This window comes from Eubalaena glacialis, chromosome 15, assembly GCF_028564815.1.
Source record: "Eubalaena glacialis isolate mEubGla1 chromosome 15, mEubGla1.1.hap2.+ XY, whole genome shotgun sequence".
In the NCBI taxonomy this organism is placed as follows: Eukaryota; Metazoa; Chordata; class Mammalia; order Artiodactyla; family Balaenidae; genus Eubalaena; species Eubalaena glacialis.
The window spans coordinates 68,619,241-68,639,720 of NC_083730.1; the positions used below are offsets into that span (position 1 = coordinate 68,619,241).

The 20,480-nt window shown below is 48.5% G+C and overlaps 1 pseudogene and 3 gene segments (V, D, J or C); all 4 read right to left on the reverse strand.

Moving 5' to 3' along the window:
• LOC133075167 (immunoglobulin lambda variable 2-18-like) lies at positions 1-519 on the reverse strand. The segment is given in 2 exon segments: positions 1-356; positions 474-519. Coding segments are annotated over 2 exon segments (402 nt in total).
• Positions 520-8,113: 7,594 nt separating this feature from the next.
• Positions 8,114-8,654, reverse strand: LOC133075169 (immunoglobulin lambda variable 2-18-like; annotated as a pseudogene).
• A 5,439-nt stretch (positions 8,655-14,093) lies between these two features.
• LOC133075170 (immunoglobulin lambda variable 2-8-like) lies at positions 14,094-14,840 on the reverse strand. The segment is given in 3 exon segments: positions 14,094-14,147; positions 14,376-14,677; positions 14,795-14,840. Coding segments are annotated over 3 exon segments (402 nt in total).
• A 4,735-nt stretch (positions 14,841-19,575) lies between these two features.
• On the reverse strand, positions 19,576-20,127 carry LOC133075171 (immunoglobulin lambda variable 2-18-like). The segment is given in 2 exon segments: positions 19,576-19,973; positions 20,082-20,127. Coding segments are annotated over 2 exon segments (444 nt in total).
• Positions 20,128-20,480: the final 353 nt, after the last annotated feature.

The window sequence follows — 20,480 nt, forward strand, 5'->3', positions numbered from 1 at the left end:
CTAAAGGGAGGTTTTGGTTTCACTTCTCCATGAACTTGGACCACTGTGCACAGTGCAACTACTGGTACTGGAGCTACAGTAATAATCAGCCTCGTCCTCAGCCTGGAGCCCAGAGATGGTCAGGGAGCCCGTGTTGCCAGACTTGGAGCCAGAGAAGCGATCAGGGATCCCTGAGGGTCGTTTATTGACCTCATAAATCAAGGTTTTGGGGGCCGTGCCTGGGCGCTGTTGGTACCAGCCTACATCGTTATACCTCCCGATGTCACTACTGGTTCCAGCACAGGAGATGGTGATCGTCTGTCCTGGATTCCCGGACACTGAGGGAGGCTGAGTCAGGGCAGACTGGGCCCAGGACCCTGCAAAGAGGAGAAACACACTCTGGTCAGTTCCGTGCTGGGGCTCAAGTCACCCTGAGGACAACGACACAAAGGATCAGCCAGATGTCCCCGGGGTCCCTTCCCTGGCGGCCTCACCTGTGCCCTGAGTGAGGAGGGTGACAAGGAGCAGAGCCCAGGCCATGGTGAAGACACCCCAGACGCTGCCTTCTGAGCCCCAGCCCTAGGCCTGGGCCCCCAGACCTCTCTTATCCCCTCCCCGCTCAGAGGAGGGAGGGGCCTCCATGCAAATCAGCTTCCTGCACCTGCCCCTCCTCATTATCTCCTCACCCCTCTGACCTGGCTCTGGACCCTAGAGTCTCTGCATCTCTGGACAGCAGGGCTTATCTGAGAGGATGAAAACTCTGTGACACGTTGTCCTTAGTCAGGACACTGACCATTACAGGGCCCAGGAAGTGGGACCATCCTGAGATGTCCCTCTCATCCACTATGGGAGTCAAGATGTCCTTGGCTCATAATCCCAATAACCACTCTTTGGGTTTGCGGGTGGAAGGTGAGGACAGGGGCCCGAGGGGCTGGGGTGACTTAGAGATTCCATCCCATCTCCTCCCGACACCACAGGGGAGCTGGGGGTGTGCATCCCCCTCCCCAACCTGTTCCCTCAGCAGGACGGGCCCCCTGCCCCCTGTCCCCTGCCTCTGCAGGGCTCTGAGGATGAACCCTGGGACCTTTATTGGCCTTCCTAGTAAAGGTTTTATGAAGCAGAACAGATTGGGGACACTGCACCCCACACTCTCCCTTAGGGGGTTAAGGAGGCCGCAGCTTCATACAGGTCAGGAAACCACAGCAGAACCTCCCCAAACCCAGGCCCTCGCTGCCCCCTGGTGGCCTCAGATGGTGACGACAGAACCCCAGGGAGGCAGCTGAGTAGGTTTGACCCCCCAGCTCTGACCCCCCCACTTCCTCCTCCTCCCAGCTCAGCACCAGCCACCCTGTCCCTCCTCGTCTCCTCCATGCCCCTGTCCTTTGTCCTGCAGCCTCATCGGGAGGGAATTGTCACCTCCCTCCCCAGGTGACTCAGACACACCCCAGCAGGGTCTCTAATCTTGTCTCAGGACAACCTTGTCTCAGGGACAATGACCTTGAGGGGATCTCAGCTCAGGGCAGGGGAACCTGACAGGATAAATGACTCCTCCCGCATAGGTACAAGGATAAGAAATATGGGCCCATGAGACGAAGCTTAATTCTCAGAAAGCTTTGAAAAAGAATAATGTAAGAAGGATTTTCGTTCCATCAGGATGGAGGGAGACCTAATGGAAAATGAAGGAAGATGCCAGGGTGTGAGGGGCTGGGAGGAGGGGCTGGGTCAAAGTCGGCCTCAGGGCCCAGTTGCAGGGCCCTCTTCTCAGGCAGTTCTGTCTGCCACGTGATGCAAGTGAGTATTCTCCTCTGTCCCCTGTGCTCAGCAGGAGGTCCTCACCCCAGAGCTGGTGCCTCCCTGAGGTCAGACTCCTGTGTCCACAGAGACGCTGGACCCAGTGTGTTTTCTAGACAGAGAATCAGGGCTGATGGGTCTTTCCCAAATTTGTCACTTTCTCAGTATCTGAAATGTCTAGTTCCTGATTACAAGGAATGCTGACATTGGCTTAATTGTCCTTTGCATCCCAGGGTTTATGCTCCTGCCTCTGTGCACAGGACCCCGGGGGTGATGCAGAAGGAGCTCCCGGTCCCCACAGAACAGATCCCTGCTTCCTTCCTGGGTACTGTGGAGGTGACCCAGGAGTGATGGTGCTGGGTGTGTGTGTGTGTGTGTGTGTGTGTGTGTCTGCATTTGTGTGGGTCTGTATGTGTGTTTATTCACAGAGACAGAGCACATCCTATGATAGAGCGTAACTGGACCTGATGGTGAGATGTTGGGTTTCCCTTGGATCCAGGGCCTGAGCTCCAGCACAGGAATACAAATAGGATTTGTGCAGAGAACAGTTACACCGCAGCCTGAGACTAACGTCTTTAGAAAGACCTGCCTGCAAGACTCGCCCTTACTTTGTGTCCTGTGATTAGATTTCAGGAAGGTTTCAGCTATTCTCCAAGAAGAATGACCCCCTGAGTCTCCACTTTTCTGCAACCTTATGGTTTATGCTGAACCCCTAACCTCCTTCCCACTGACAACCTGGAATTTCGGTAGATGCCAGGCACAGGATGCCTAGGAGACCAGCCTCCAGTAAGAGTCTTGGGGGTCTGATGAGGCTCCCTGGGGCACAATTCACACACGTTGTCACCATTTGATTCTGGTGATGAAGCCCGTCCCTTGGGAATGGCCTCCTGGAAGCGTCTCCTGTTTTCCTCACACTTCACCTCATCCACCTTTGCCCTTTGCTGATTTTGCTTTGTCTCCTTTCATTGAAGGAAATTACAGCCATGAGGACGACTCTCTACCTAGTTTTGAGGTCTTGTAGTGACAAAAGTAGTTGCCTGTGGTCTTGGGGACACTCGACACAGGATGATCTGAGAAAACAAGCAGCAAAGCCAGGGTCTAGGGTTTCCTACCATCTCCTGCCCTCTGCACCCAGGGGTTAAAGGTCATCATGGGAATCAGGGTTTGCACTAAAAGCCACCCCACTGTATATTATTGCCTCCTTTGTCAAAGACATGGTGACCATAGGTGCATGGGTTTATCTCTGGGCTTTCTATCCTGTTCCTTTGATGTATATTTCTGTTTTTGTGCCAGTACCATAATGTCTTGACTACTGTAGCTTTGTAATATAGTCTGAAGTCAGGGAGCCTGATTCCTCCAGCTCTGCTTTTCTTCCTCAAGAATGCTTTGGCTATTCGGGGTCTTTTGTGTTTCCATACAAATTGTAAAATTTTTTGTTCTAGTTCTGTGAAAAATGCCATTGGTGATTTGATAGGGGTTGCATTGAATCTGTAGATCGCTTTGGGTAGTATAGTCATTTTCACAATGCTGATTCTTCCAATCCAAGAACGTGGTCTATCTCTCCATCTGTTTGTGTCATCTTTGATTTCTTTCTCAGTGTCTTATAGTTTTCTGCATACAGGTCTTTTGCCTCCTTAGGTAGGTTGATTCCTAGGTATTTTATGCGCTTTGTTGCAGTGGTAAATGGGATTGTTTCCTTAATTTCTCTTTCTGATGTTTTGTTGTTAGTGTATAGGAATGCAAGAGATTTCTGTGCATTAATTTGGAATCCTGCGACTTGACTAAACTCATTGATTAACTCTAGTAGTTTTCTGGTGGCATCTTCAGGATTTTCTATGTATAGTAGCGTGTTTTCTGCAAACAGTAACGGTTTTACTTCTTCTTTTCCAATTTGGAATCCTTTTATTTCTTTTTCTTCTCTGATTTCCGTGGCTAGGACTTCCAAAACTATGTTGAATAATAGCGGCGAGAGTGGGCACCCTTGTCTTGTTCCTGATCTTAGAGGAAATGCTTTCAGTTTTTCACCATTGAGCATGTTTGCTGTGGGTTTGTCATATATGGCCTTTATTATGCTGAGGTAGGTTCCCTCTATGCCCACTTTCTGGAGTATGGTACTGGCACAAAAACAAAAATGTAGATCAATGGCACAGGATAGAAAGCCCAGAGATAAACCCACACGCCTATGGTCACCTAATCTATGACAAAGGAAGCAAGAATATACAATGGAGAAAAGACAGTCTCTGCAATACATGGTGCTGGGAAAACTGGAGAGCTACATGTAAAAGAATGAAATTAGAACACTTCCTAACACCGTACACAAAAATAAACTCAAAATGGATTAAAGACCGAAATGTAAGGCCAGACACTATAAAACTCTTAGAAGAAAACATAGGCAGAACACGCTTTGACATAAATCGTAGCAAGATCCTTTTCGACCCACCTCCTAGAGTAATGAGAATAAAAACAAAAATAAATAAATGGGACCTAATTAAACTTAAAATCTTCTGCACTGCAAAGGAAACCATAAATAAGACAAAATGATAACACTCAGAATGGGAGAAAATATTTGCAAATGAAGCAACTGACAAAGGATTAATCTCCAAAATATACAAGCAGCTCATGCAGCTCAATAACAACAAAAAAACCCCCAAACAACACAATCAAAAAATGGGTAGAAGATCTAAATAGACATTTCTCCAAAGAAGACATACAGATGGCCAACAAACACATGAAAAGATGCTCAACATCACTAATTATTAGAGAAATGCAAATCAAAACCACAATGAGGTATCACCTCACACCGGTCAGAATGGCCACCATTTAAAAATCTACAAACAATAAATGCTGGAGAGGGTGTGGAGAAAAGACAACCCTCTTGCACTGTTGGTAGGAATGTAAATTGATACAACCACTATGGAGAACAGTATGGAGGTTCCTTAAAAAACTAAAAATAGAACTACCAAATGACCCAGCAATCCCACTACTGGGCATATACCCTGAGAAAACCATAATTCGAAAAGATACATGTACCCCAGTGTTCACTGAAGCACTATTTACAATAGCCAGGACATGGAAGCAACTTAAATGTCCATGGACAGATGAATGGATAAAGAAGATGTGGTACGTATATACAATGGAATATTACCCAGCCATAAAAAGGAACAAAATTGGGTCATTTGTAGTGATGTGGATGAACCTAGAGTCTGTCATAAGGAGTGAAGTAAGTCAGAAAGAGAAAATTAGGTTCTATATATGGAATCTAGAAAAATGGTACTGATGAATCTATTTGCAGGGCAGGAAAAGAGGTGCAGACGTAGAGAATGGACATGTGGACACAGTGGGGGAAGGGGAGGGTGGGATGAATTGGGAGGTTAGGATTGACATATATACACTACCATGTGTAAAATAGATAGCTAGTGTACCTGCTGTATAGCACAGGGAGCTCAGCTCAGTGCTCTGAGATGACCTAGAGGGGTGGGGTGGGACGGGTGGAGGGAGGCTCAAGAGGGAGGGGATATATGTACACATTTAGCTGATTCACTTTCTTGTAGAGGAGAAACTAACACAACATTGTAAAGCAATTATATTCCAATTTTTTAAAAAGTTCTCATCAAAAGAAAACAATTTGTAATTATGTGAGGTGATAGATGTTAACTAAATTTACATTGTACACCTAAAACTAATCCGTTATATGTCAATTATATTTCAATAAAACTGGGGGAAAATGGGGGGAAAACGCCACCTCATCCCTGGACACCCCAGGACCACTCAGGGAATCACTAAGTCATGAGCAGTGGAAACTCCCCATGGCTCCACCATTCCCGGAACTATTTCCAGTGAGAGAAAAATCAGGTGCACACTCGGAATTCCTGCTCTCCTGACTTTCAGTGTGGGCTCCTGTCTACAGCACTCTTGGTTTTCTTTCCATGGCACATTGATCAGTAGGCAGGGACCCCACATGCAGCCGTATTTGCTCCCCACCACAGAAGCTGGTCTGGAGCTTCTGCCTCATTGATCTCAAAGGCTGCCAGAGCTCCCACAAGACCTCAGGCCACCACCCGGGCTCTATGAGGGGGGGATCCCACACAGCAGGAGGGAATCCTCTGCCAGTCAGCACGTGCTTTGTCCTCGTTAAGGAGAAAATGCACAAATAGTTCAGCCCTTCTTTCTCCATAACACTGCTTCCTCCTTGGTTTATCCTTTAAATATTCCGTATGTTTGCAGTGGGGAAATAACCAAAGCAAACCACCTGCAGGAAAGTTCTCTGACTTTCACTTTTGACTGTGATTCCTTATTGGATTACCCATGAGAAATATTCTGCATTGCACATATTACAACAGCAAAGAGTATGGAGATTTTTTAATTGTAATGGAATTTTCAGAAATTCTTCATCTGTACTCCAGAAATGGTAACCCACCACGAATCATTGACCTCCGTGGTGCAGACCCCTCGTTCACTATGGACTCTGAGGGAAATTCCTCTCTGTCCAGCCCCCCCACCCCCACCTATCGAGGGATCTTGTCCCCACTTCCGGGATATGGAGACAACCCAAGATCCGCCTCAGTCCAGAGCTGGGTCCCCGCATGTTGTCAGGAATAGTGTTTGGGCATCACATTGGATGAGAGACAAAAGGAGATGCTTTTGACTTGAATCTGTTTCTTTTGAGTTCTGAGATTTGTTTCTGTTTCATTGAGATTCAGAGAATCAAAATATCATGTAGCGTAGAAAACAGCTTTTTAAATGTTCAAACCTATATTTCCAAATACTCCTCAAATATTGGGTCAAATCGTGTCCAGAATTTTTCACATCAAGCAGAAGGGAAGCAAAGATCCTCTTGATTCAGTATCACCATCTTGCTCTTGATAACTCATCCATGTCCTGCTCCAGGACTGATCATTTGGGACCTGGAGTGAGGATGGGAGGGGGGAGGGGTCCGTGTGTGGACACAAGGTGACCTTTGCTCAGATTCTGAGGCACAAACACACACGTCTGCATACAAATACGCAGACTGGATTGTTTAAACTGCAAGCTCAGGGTTCCTATATTCAGGGGAATATTTGATATCCGAGCTCAGTCTAATTTGTAGGATGTGACTTCTGAACACGTGGAGAGCGATATTCAGGTCATTCTCATTAGGAAGAAAAAAGTCTTTCTTAGAAGAATGTAAGACTGATTGTAGATATGTTCAATAAAAGAAAAGTGAGAGATAATACGATAAGAGGATAAAAGTACGGATGGAAAGGAAGAACGGCTGTTTCCATAATAATGGGGGAGAGTAGAAATTATAACAGAGGCTATTTCAGGAGAGTAAAAACACTCTGAATCCTGCACTGCACACTTATTAGCAGCTATAATCCCAATGAAATTAGAACTTAGAAATGAAGTTGGTCAATATTTTCTACACTCTCCCAGAGCTTTGACAATATAGATAGAAAGACCAATGATTCTGGTCATTTATAAAATGCTGTGATAAGGACAAATGATTATTCATATTGAGACTAGCATAGACTTGGAAAGCATGCGGACTAAATGACTTGGTTAAAAAAGATCAGATTTATCAGGAAGATGATTTGGACAAGAAAAGTGTGCACATGGCTGGCATGGAGTAAGCCATATACGAGTGATCTTCCAAAGCTAGAGGACCTTAGTGAAAATACCCGACTGACACGTGACTCCAAATTCATGAGACCCAGGAGCCAGGACCACAAAAAAGAGCTGCTCTCCAGTCCTGGATGCCTGAAGACACAGCTATCAAATGTTCCTCTTCAATTGTTACTATGGGGATGCAACGTCCTGAGCAATATAACAAATGCACTTTGTTTTTCATCTAAACTATTGAATTCACATAATTTAAATTTTAGTAATGTTTGCAATGGAAAACTGTCTTTCAGTTACAAGTAAATTTTAATATTGAACCTACTACACTCGTGCCTGTTTTTCAATTAATTCTCACAGGTGTTAGATCTGCTGGGATTCCACCGGGACAATGCACTGGCTCCTCATGGAAACATGTGACCTTGACGCCACTGAGAAATGTGGGACACACCCTCCAGCCCACCTTCCATTCTGGAGCCACTTTGCAAAGATCCCATCGTATTTGGAGACTGTCTTCCTGCAGGGCTGTCCCCGGACAGGGTTCACCGATGCCAGGAAAGGGACAATTCTGAGACTCAGAGTCTGTCCCCAACCATCCCTGGTGTAGCCCACTCAGATGCAGGTCAAAGAGGAAGGACAACAAATATGAAAACCACACATTGTCCTTTGTCCTCATCCCTCTGCATTGTCCTCAGGTCTCTCAGCTGCTGATGCTTCAACTACAGATGCAGATGAGAAACAAGCAGAGTCACCGCAACGGGAAGCCTGTGAGTTCGGGACAGGCTTTCACCTCCCTTCTCCATGAACGTGGGCCACTGTGCACAGTGCTACTACTTGTACCTGAGCTACAGAAATAATCAGCCTCGTCCTAGCCAGGAGCCCAGAGATGGTCAGGGAGGCCGTGCTGCCAGACTTGGGTCCAGAAAAGCAATCAGGGATCCCTGAGGGCCGACTGCTGACATAATAAATCAGGGTTTTGGGGGCTGTGCCTGGGCGCTGTTGGTACCAGCCAACTTCATTATAACCCCCGACGTCACTGCTGGTTCCAGCACAGGAGATGGTGACCGTCTGTCCCGGATTCCCAGACACTGAGGGAGGTTGAGTCAGGGCAGACTGCGCCCAGGACCCTGGAAAGAGAAGAAACACACTCTGGTCAATTCCATGTGGGGCCCAGGTCACCCTGAGGACAAAGACACAAAGGATCAGCCAGATGTCCCTAGGGTCCCTTCTCTGGAGGCCTCACCTGTGCCCTGAGTGAGGAGGGTGACAAGGAGCAGAGCCCAGGTCATGGTGGAGACTCCCCAGATGCTGCCTTCTGAGCCCCCAGCCCTGGGCCTGGGCCCACAGACCTCTCTTATCCCCTCCCCCACAGAGGAGGGAGGGGCCTCCATGCAAATCTGCCACCTGCACCTGTCCCTCCTCCCCGCCCTGCTCACCCCCTCTGACACGGTTTGTTCCAGATTCTTCTGCATCCCTGGACAGCAGAGATTACTGGGGAATTAACAACTTCACATGGTGTGTGAGTACAGGCCGAGTCCATGACACGGTGTGGGAAAGGAATCCAGCCCGGGATTTCCTGTCTCTCCTGGTGTGAGAGTCATCATGGTTCCTGGGGGAGGAATCCCAGAAGGTCCCCTCTGTGCTCTTGGGACAAAGGAGAGGCCCTGAGCCCAGGAGGCTAAAAGATCCAATTGCCCCACTTTCTGGGAGTTAAAGCCAGAGCTGGGTACCGGTAACCCCTCAACTCCTTCTGTTTTAAAAATATTTATTGAAGGGACTTCCCTGGTGGTCCAGTGGTTAAGGCTCCACACTTCCACTGCAGGGACTCGGGTTCGATCAATGGTCGGGGGGCTAAGGTGCTGTATGCCACATGGCGCAACCAAAGAATTTTTAAAAATTAAAAAAAAAAAGAAAAAAGAAACAAAAAAACTTTATGAAGTATAGTTGAATTACAATGTTGTGTGAATTTCTGTACAGCAAAGTGACTCAGTTATATATACATTCTTTTTTCATATTCTTTTCCTTTATGGTTTATCACAGGATATTGAATACAGTTCCCTGTGCTATACCGTGGGACCTTGTTGTCTATCCATCCTACGTATAGTAGTTTGTATCTGCTGGTCCCAAACTCCCAACCCATCCCTCCCCCACCCCCACTGCCTCTCATCCTCCTCAGTTGGGAGGCTCCTCACGTTCTCCTCCAGCCTCTGTCTCTGCAGTGCTCTGAGTCTGAGGCCCGAGCCTGAGCCCTGGGCCATTTATTGCACTTTTGAGATGACTGTTGGGGCACAATGCTATGGGACATAAAAGGGGTTCCACAGGAAGCAGCTCTTGGAACTTCAGGACAGTATAAGCCACAGGTACCTTCCCCAAATCCTGGCCCTTGCTGCCCCCTGGTGGCTGCAGATGGTGCCAACCAAGGCCCTGGAACCTGAGGGACAGAAAACAACCCAGTTCCCAGTCTGGCCGCTGTGCAGCTCATTGCAGGATGTGTCCGAAGAGCAGGTCCAAGTTTGTGTAAATGAACTGACATGGAAAGCACAGTTCACAAAAAGCTGGATGGAATTAACCACCTGTACTCAACCAGGCAGAGAGTCTGATTAAACCAAAATGCCAACATAGGATTTAGACACAACCTGTAATTTCACCACATAATATTGGTCACACCAGGATAGACTGAAATCACTGGGCATATGGAAAACCAGAACATCTCAACTGTATGGAAGGGAAAGTTAACAGAGCGTGTCTCACAGATCTGCTGGAATTATGTCACAAAGATGTTCAACCAGTTTGTTTAAAATGATGCAAGAAATAAGGACAGACCCACCTGAAGTCAATAGAGAGATAGAAAGTCTCAGCCAATATTTGGGAGAAAAATCGAAAGAGAGTGGATATATGTATACGTATAGCTGATTCACTTTGCTGTACAGCAGAAAATAACACAACAGTGTAAATCTACTATATTCCAATAAAAATTAAAAAGAAAAGAAAGAAAGTCTCAACCAAGCAACAGAAGGTGGAACAAAACAGACAGTGAATCTACTACAGGGAACACAACAGCAGACGGTATTAATGACAGACAGAGCATTGGATAATGAAAGATTTCTGACTCAAAGTCATTGCAACGGAAACAGTTCCACGTCCAACACAGAGGGGGAAAAAGAATTTAAAAGAATGAAGTAGTATCCACAAATTGTGGGACTTCAATTGACCTAATACACAAATAATTGGAGTTCCCAAAGGAGAGGAGACAGAGAGACACAGAGAAACCCTCATATCCAGAAACTCAACAAACCCCAGTGTCCTGAAATGTGAAGGCAATCGCATCTAGTTTCATTGTAATGAAATCTTGATGTGTGGAGAGTTTTTGAGACCCCTCTTCAGGTGGATTGACTATTGATATGTTAGGAAAATGTCAGCTAAAGAAATAGTTCTGGGACTTGCCAGGTGGGCCAGTGGTTCAGACGTCGTGCTTCCAGTGCAGGGGGCACAGGTTTCCATCTCTGGTTGGAGATCTAAGCGCCCACATGCCGCGCGGTGCGGTCAAAAAAAAAAAACCAAAAAACCAGTTCCCTGCGGATTCTACCACAATGTTTCTCCCTCTCTCTCCCTCTCCCCAACCTCACAACACAAACGCCTGTCCCAGAGTTCTTCACTCTGGCTATTGTGGGTGCATGGAGCAAACGCACAACTATGATTGTTTCTTTTAAACCCAAGTCAAACAATACTGATAGTCAGAGGCATATATCAGAGTTCAGGAAGAGTCCAAAGAACATAGGAGTACAGAAAAGCACAAATATGGAAGCCAAGATGCATGTCGACAAGTGTTTACTGACTCTTTCCTGAGAAAGGCCCGTCCCAGGTCTGCAGTGGTGGTAAGTAGACCTGTCATTCCTTAGGTCGTGATCAGTGGTGAGTATTGTCGTGATAAGCTGAGATAACTTAACAATTATAATGAGTGTGAGTCCTTACAGATGCAGGTAGATCTCCAGATTCTCTCTCCTTTTAGTCGCGGTAGACCACTGCCCACTAACCCCTGTGCACAGATTTGTTCTAGGGAGAGAGTAAACCACATGTCCTGAATAAGGGGGCATGGCAGAGCTGACTCTGTGGGGATCAGGAGGAGAAGCTGCGTGCCTCCAGAGTTTTGTAGCCTCTGCCCACCTCTCTGGAATGGCCATCTCCCATGGAGGCCTTTCTCCAATTGTCAACAGGCCAAAATATTCACCTACGAGGAAGCTGACATTATCCAGGTGCTGCCATACCTCACTCCATCCCATACGTAAGGTTGGATGCGTGTGGCCCGGATTCTGATTTGTACTTTATGTCTGGGCTAGGATTATCTTGACATGAGCCATTTTCTAGCGTCCTGATCAGCCAGGAACAATCTCTCTCGCTTCTTCCCGGTGAAGTGATCTCAGACAGCTCCTGGAGTCCACGTCCCGCTGAGTAGCAGGATATGTGGGGTAGCTGATCCCCTGACAATATTCCCCTTAGAGATGCAGGACCCGCCCACATCCCACAAGGCCAGATGCCTGACTCTAGGGTTCCTTGTCTTTCCTCTGGGACCCTGTCTGCCATCTTCAGGACGGGCTCCAGGAAATCCAGGGAAGCCCCGCCCAGGACCAAGCTGAGCCTCTGTTAGGGTCCATGTCTCTTGGGGCTTCACCTGTAGACACACTATCTTTTCCTCACTCAGCTGGTTGGATGCTTCTTTCCACTGATTCAAACCATATTGTTTGGGAGACACATACCTAGGAAGGCTGGGGCAGGAATGCACAGAAAGGCCATGGAATGATTAACCCCGAAGTCAGCAAACCAGCTAATCGGGGAGCGGGGTAGACAGATGTGCTTTGGGGGGTAGATTTCACCTTGCGTTATGTGGCTTCTGTTTATTATTCCTCCTTAAATTGTGAGTGTGCATTTCCACACATTCTTCTTCAGGAATGCTGCATTTCATAATAAAAGGAATTGCGCAAAATACACTGAAATAGACGTGACTACTTTTCCTCTCCTTAGCTACATAGACCAGGATTCATACATGGGGGAAATTTTCATGAGAAACTGCAAGTATAAGGTGAAAACCTACTCTTGAAGCCTTGGATGTGGTAGAAACACTCACCTGGAATCTCTGAACAAAGAAACTGGGAAGAAAAAGACAGAGCCAATATCAGAACAAAGACCATCTCAGGCTGTTTGATGCAGCTGAGACCCTGCCCAACCAGCTTGTCCAGGACACTTGCAAACAACATATAGAGTAGAGGGGAGATGCCCCCAACCTGGATCCTTAGGAGGCTTTGAGAAGGAGAACATGTGAAGAGCCTCATTCAGGTCATTGTCATTAAAACTAAAAAAGCCTTTCTTAGAAAAAAGTAAGACTGATTACAAATGCAGCTATATATTCAATAGAAAAAAAAAAGAGAGAGAGAAAACAGGACAACAGGACAGATGGAAAGGAAGAACGGCTGTTTCCATAATAGTGAGAGAGGGTAGAAATTATAAAAGAGGCTATTTCAGGAGAGCAAAACCACTCTGATTCCTGCACTGCACACTTAGAAGCAGCTATAATCCCAATGAAAGTAGAACTTAGAAATGATGTTGGTAAATATTTTTTACACTTTACTTCAGCTTTGACCATATAGATAGAAAGACCAAAGATTCTGGTCACTTGTAAAATGCTGTGACAAAGACAAATGATTATTCAGATGGAGACTAGCATAGACTTGAAAATAGGGGGCATAATTCGCTGGGTTAAAAAAAAAAATCAGATTTAGGGACTTCCCTGTCGATCCGGTGGTTAAGACTTCCAATGCAGGGGTTGCGGGTTTGATCCCTGGTCAGGGAGCTAAGATCCTACTTGCCTTATGGCCAAAAAACCAAAACATAAAACAAAAGCAATATTGTAACATATTCAATAAAGACATTAAAGATGGTCCACATTTTTAAAATCTTTAAAAATTTTTTTTAAAATTCAGATTTAGCAGAAAGATGATTTGGACAAGAAAAGAGGGCACAGGGGTAGCATGCAGTGAGCCATATACGAGGCGTCTTCCAAAGTCAGAGGACCTTAATGAAAACAGCCCACTGACACGTGATTCCAACTTCATGAGAGCCAGGAGCCAGGACCACAGAAGAAGAGCTGCTCTCCAGTCCTGGACGGCTGAATGCACAGTTATCAAATGTTCCTCTTCTTCTTACTGGGGCGATGAGGTGTCCTGAGCAATCTAACCCATGCACTTTGTTTTTCATCTAAAATATTGAATTTGGGAGATTCCTGGTGCTCCAGTGGTTAAGACTTAGCGCTTTCATTGCAGGAGACGTGGGTGTGATCCCTGGTCGGGGAACTAATATCTCACATGCCACATGGCATGGACAAAAAGAAAAAAAAAAGAAAAAAAGAAAAGAACAGAAAAATAAGAAACAAAAACTTCTGACTTCACATAATTTAAAATTTAAAATAATTGCATTTGATATCTGTCAGTTTCAAAAGAAAGTAATATTGAACCGTGGACACACGAGCCTGTTTTTTCAATGAATTCTCACAGGTGTTAGATGTGCTGGGATTCCACCTGGAAACTGCACTGGCTCCTCATGGAAACATGTGACCTTGACGTCCCTGAGGAATGGGGGACACGCCCTCCAGCCCACCCTCCATTCTGGAGCCACTTTGCAAATAGCCCGTCGTATTGGGGAGACCGTCCTCCTGCAGGGCTATCCCTGGACAGGGTTCATGATGCCAGGAGAGAGACAGGCCTGAGAACAGAGTCTGTCCCGAACGATCCCTGGCTCAGCCCACTCAGATGCAGGTCAAAGAGGAGGGACAACAAACATGAAAACCACACATTGTCCTTTGTCCTCATCCCTCTGCAGGGTCCTCAGATCTCCTCTCAGCTGCCGATGCTTCTACCACAGATGCAGATGAGCAACCAGCAGAGTCACAGCAACGGGAAACCTGTGAGCTCAGGGCAGGTTTTGGTTTCACTTCTCCATGAACTTGGACCACTGTGCACAGTGCTACTACTACCGGAGCTACAGTAATAATCAGCCTCGTCCTCAGCCTGGAGCCCAGAGATGGTCAGGGAGGCCGTGTTCCCAGACTTGGAGCCAGAGGAGCGATCAGGGATCCCTGAGGGTCGTTTATTGACACCATAAATCAAGGTTTTGGGGGCCGTGCCTGGGCGCTGTTGGTACCAGCCGACATAGTTATAACCCCTGATGTCACTGCTGGTTCCAGCACAGGAGATGGTGACTGTCTGTCCCGGATTCCCGGACACTGAGGGAGGCTGAGTCAGGCCAGACTGGGCCCAGGACCCTGGAAAGAGGAGAAACACACTCTGGTCAGTTCAGTGCTGGGGCCCAGGTCACCCTGAGGACAAAGACACAAAGGATCAGCCAGGTGTTGCCGGGGTCCCTTCCCTGGAGGCCTCACCTGTGCCCTGAGTGAGAAGGGTGACAAGAAGCAGAGCCCAGGCCATGGTGGATACACGCCAGTCGCTGCCTTCTGAGCCCCCAGCCCTGGGCCTGGTCCCCCAGACCTTTCTTATCCCCTCCCCGCTCAGAGGAGGGAGGGGCCTCCATGCAAATCAGCTTCCTGCACCTGCCCCTCCTCATTCTCTCCTCACCCCTCTGACCTGGCCCTGGTCACTGGATTTTCTGCACCCTGAGGGGAGAATATAGCTCAGGGATTAAAATCTTTTGACACAAGGATGACATGTATATACAGGAGCATGAATTGTTTGTACCTGGTTTGCAGGGAGAGAAATACCAGCTGAAGTCCCTCAGGTAATGAGCTCCTGGATCTTCAGGGTCTCTACTGGGACAGGACTGTGTCTCTGGGAACCTCAGTGCAGGGGACATTCCGCAGCGCCCTCTGCTGGATGACTATCTCCAAGGTCTCTATGCTTGGGAAAGGGACAGTCCCACCAGGGGAAACACCTGCTGTTTGCTGGGTGGCTGGTGGGAGCCCGAGCTGCAGCCTTGTCCCATCCCCGCCCCCACCTCTTTGTTCTGAAGCATCTGCACATCGAATCCACGAGCAGGTCCTTGACCCCCAGCCCCCCACCCCAGGCCCCTGCCCAGCTCTGGACCCTAGAGTCTCTGCATCCCTGGACATCAGGGCTCATCTGAGAGGATGAAAACTCTGTGACACGTTGTCCTTAGTCAGGACACTGACCATTATAGGGGCCAGGAAATGGGGCTATCCTGGGATGTCCCTGTCGTCCACTATTTGAGTCAAGATGTCGTTGGCTAATAATCCCGTTAACCACTCTTTGGGTTTTGTGGGTGGAAGGTGAGGGCTGGGCTGCGAGGGGCTGGGGTGACTTAGAGATTCCATCCCGTCTCCTCCCGACACCACAGGGGAGCTGGGGGTGTCCATCCCCCTCCCCAACCTGTCCCCTCAGCAGGACGGGCCCACTGCATCCCTCTCCCCTGCCTCTGCAGGGCTCTGAGGATGAACCCTGGGACCCCCCACTTCTTCCTCCTCCTCCTCCTCCCAGCTCAGCACCAGCCACCCTGTCCCTCCTCATCCCCTCCATGCCCCTGTCCTTTGTCCTGCAGCCTCATCAGGATGGAATTGTCACCTGCCTCCCCAGGTGACTCAGAAGGGCCCCTGAAGGGTCTCTAATCTTGTCTCAGGACGACCTTGTCTCAGGGTGAGTGATCTTGAGGAGATCTCATTTCAGGGCAGAGGAACCTACACGATAAATGAACCCACCCCCATAGGTACACGGATGAGAAATATGGGCCCATGAGATGAAGCTGAATTCTCAAAAGTGTTCAAAAAAATGAATAACGTAAGAAGGAGTTAGAGCCCGTCAGGATGGGGGGAGCCCTAAAGGAAATGAGGGAAGATGCCAGGGTGTGCAGGGCTGGGAGGAGGGGCTGGGTCAGAGTTCACCTCAGGGCCCAGCCACAGGGACCTCTCCTCAGGCAGGTCTATCTGCCACATGGTGCAAGTGAGGATTCTCCTCTGTCCTCAGCGGGAGGTCCTCACCCCAGAGCTGGTGCCTCCCTGAGGTCAGGCTCCTCTGTCCACAGAGACGCTGGACCCAGTGTGTTTTGTGTGTTTTCTAGACGGAGAATCAGGGCGGACTGGTCTTTCCCAAGATTATCACTGTCTCAGTATCTGAAATGTCTAGTTCCTGATTATGAGGAAAGCTGACAATTGGTGTAATTGTCCTTTGCATCCCAGGGTTTATGCTCCTGCCTCTGGGTACAGGGCCCCGGGGGTGATGCAGATGGAGTATCCGGTCCCCACAGAGCAGAACCCCCGCATCCTTCCCGGGTACAATGGGGCGGGGGGACCCAGGAGTGATGGTGCTGTGTGTGTGTGTGTGTGTGTGTGTGTGTGTGTGTAACCGAACAAGACCCCTATGGAGCCTTCCAGGGACAGGCCATCCCCAATATCCTCTGCTTTAGCTCTTCTCTGAAGTACCTGGATAATAGTATTTGATGCAAATTTCCTGAGTTGTTTTGCAGATGTGAAATCCACCCCCCACCCCCACACCAGGTGGAAGAACTACTTGGTGACCATGAGCACATAGCCCCAGGCCCCCAGGAGCCTAAGGACTGATAATGTTAAGCCCTGTGACTCCACCCTGCTGCCTTACCATCAGCCAATCAGAGAACTGTGCACAAGCTGATCATGTACCCTTCGACCACCTCTCTCCTGGCCTTTAAAAATGCTTTGCTAAAACCCTCAGGAGTCTGGAATGTCGGCAGATGCCAGACCGGAGATGCCTAGGAAACCAGCCTCTGGTAAGAGCCTTGTTGGTCTGATGAGTCTCCCTGTGATACAATTCTTCACACACATTGTCAGCATTTGACGCTGGGGATGAAGCCCGGCCCTCGGAAAGGCTTCCAGGAAGATTCTCCTGGTTTCCATGGACTTGACCTCATCCACCTTTGCCCTTTGCTGATTTTCCTTTGTCTCCTCTCACTGAAGGAAATCACAGCCATGAGGATGACTCCCTACTGAGTCCCAAGAGTCTTCTCAGTGGGCCCAAAATGGGCGTTTTGGGGGAATTTTTATAATTTGAAAAAATTTTTATAATTTTTTCACTTGACCTAGAATTTTTTTTGACCAAGTAGGAATTTAGCAGGCTTCTACCTTTTTCAGTTCCAGAAATACCATGATTAACAAGCCAATGACAGAGATCTGCACACGTCAGACTCTTCTCACTGCTGCTTTGACTCCACTGGCCATGACGGTAGCCTTGCCCTTGGTAGGTGAAGGCCACCCCTTGGCCCCGGCCACCCAGGATCCAGCTCCTCCCATTGCGTTTAGGATTTGCAGCTGAGGGGCTGCAGTTCCCACTGTAAGTTCTGGCTTGGAGAAGAGTGAGCACAGAGCCATTCAAGGATGCTCCAATCTCATTACATTTTGAATCCCTTTGTCTCCAGGCAGGTCTGGCTTCTCTAGTTCACTCACTAGGGACCATCTTGGATTTTGCTTCCGCCAACCAACCCCCAAACTGCTGAGGCTCTGTCTACCTCCCCGAGCTGCAGGGAACATGAAACGCAGTCTCTGTGGAGTGAGCCCAGATCACAGATCCAGCTGATCCAGCTTGATGTTCCTCCCGCCACTGCCCCCCACCCTCGAATCCCTTCCCAACGTGTTCTGGGGATTTCTGTCTGTGTGAATTAGGAGAACCAAGCAGTTCTTGGAGTGCAGTGCCCCTCTCGTGGCTCACACTCTATTCTCTTCCTAGGAAACTGCTGGGACCCGAGTCTAATTGTTGGTCCAGAAGCAAAGAGGGGTAATGGGGGCGGGGGGTCCTGAGGAGAATCAGCACAGCCTCACGTGGCAGCTTCCTCAGGGCGGCTGTGACCTTTTCCTTGGGCAATGCAGGGTCAATCGCCCCAAACAGAGGTGGAAAGCCCTGTACCGCTGGGGGTGGGGAGGCGTCTTCCACAGGCAAAGAAGACACATGAGAATTGAGGGACTCAGTGTCCCCAGGTCCCTCAGGTCCTCCCACACATCCCCACCCAACCTGTAGGATCCGGTTCTTTCCCAACCACCTTCTTCACTACAAGGCTGGGACTCAACTTTGCTGGAATTTAGCCAATTGAAGGAGGAGGGTCTGGGTTGGTTTTCAGCTATTTCACTCCAAGTGCTGCACGAGATGAGGCTCTCCTCCAGGGCACTCCAGAAAGCTCGCAGGTCACTTGTGCGGCCCTTGCGATGGGATCTTGAATCGCTAAGCTCATCTTTTTCTCTCCCTACTCTGTCCAGCAACATTCCGAGCAGATACCAATGTCATGATATTCTGTAGGGTTCCCAAAACGTTCCAAAATATCATATACAGGGTCACTTACCTCCTCGATTCTTACAAGTGGTTGCTTAGAAGAATCCAAGGCAGGGATTTTTCTCATTTCAATGAACAGTTCATGACATACACTAGCTGTGCCCTCTGTACTAATGGAAATAGCCATTAGCACCATTCAGTAGAACCAGATTAGACAGCCAATTCCAGAAACCTCAGAATCAATTGAGAAAAATCATCCTTAAAATTCTATTTTTCTTGAAGCACTCTGGGTACCAAAATCGGGATTAGTCACATGGCTCCAGAGAAACAGGAAAAAATATATATAATTTATTATAGGAATTGATTCACACCATTATGGAAGTTGAAGGTGTCTCACAATCTATCAGCAAGCTGAGGAACCAGGAAAGCCAGTGATATAATTCAGTCTGAGTCCAGAGGCCTGTGAATCGGGGCCGAGGATGTTAAGTCCTGGTCCGAGATTGAAAGCTGAAGAAGCAGCAGTGCCAATGTCCAGGGTCAGGAGAAGGTGATGCCTCTGATGACGAGGAGAGAGCAAACGTCCCCTTCCTCTCCCTTTTTGTTCTATTCAGGCCCTCAACTCAAGGACAGTGCCCACTGCACCACACCAGTGATCTTCTCTACTCAGTCTGTGGACTCAAATGCCAATATCCTCCTCCTGAGACAGCCTCACAGACACCAAGAAATAATGTTTTAACCGCAGTATGGGCATCTCTTATCTCAGGCAAATAGACACATAAAATTAACCATCACACTGCTGTGGAAGAGCTGGAAAGAGGGGCACATCACACAGGATGAGGAAGTATTTACCATCCCAAGACAATAACCTCAAGAGCATATTTCCCACCACCTTCACTGTAGGCAGAGGGAGGAGCTCAGAGACCACTGACCTCTCATGGCCGAGCTGCATGGAGCTGGCAGCTCAGGGAGGAGAAGCATCTTCAGAGCAATAGGGAGCCTGTGAGCTCAGGGACGTTTTGGTCTCACTTCCCCATGAACTTGGACCACCTTGCACAGTGCTACTACTTGTACCTGAGCTACAGTAATAATCAGCCTCGTCCTCAGCCTGGAGCCCAGAGATGGTCAGGGAGGCCGTGTTCCCAGACTTGGACCCAGAGAAGCGGTCAGGGATCCCTGAGGGCCGTTTATTGACATTATAAATCAGCGTTTTGGGGGCCATGCCCGGGCGTTGTTGGTGCCAGCCGACAGCGCTATATTTCCCTATGTCACTGCTGGTTCCAGCACAGGAGATGGTGACCGTCTGTCCCAGATTCCCAGACACTGAGGGAGGCTGAGTCAGGGCAGACTGGGCCCAGGACCCTGGAAAGAGGAGAAACACACTCTGGTCAGTTCCGTGTGGGGCCCAGGTCACACTGAGGACAAAGGATCAGCCAGATGTCCGTGGGGTCCCTTCTCTGGAGGCCTCACCTGTGCCCTGAGTGAGGAGGGTGACAAGGAGCAGAGCCCAGGCCATGGTGGAGACGTCCCAGACGCTGCCTTCTGAGCCCCAGCCCTGGGCCTGCTCCCCCAGACCTCTCTTATCCTCTCCCCCCTAAGAGGAGGGAGGGGCCTCCATGCAAATCTGCTTCCTGCACCTGCCCCTCCTCCCCCCCTCTGCTCACCCCCTCTGATATGGTTTGTTCTAGATTCTTCTGCATCCCTGGACAGCAGAGATTACTGGAGAATTAACTCCTTCACATGGTGTGTGAGGACAGACAGAGTCCATGACAGGATGTGGGAAAGGAATCCAGCATGGGATTTCCTGTCTCTCCTGGTGTGAGAGTCATCATGGTTCCTGGGGGAGGAATCCCAGAAGGTCCCCTCTGT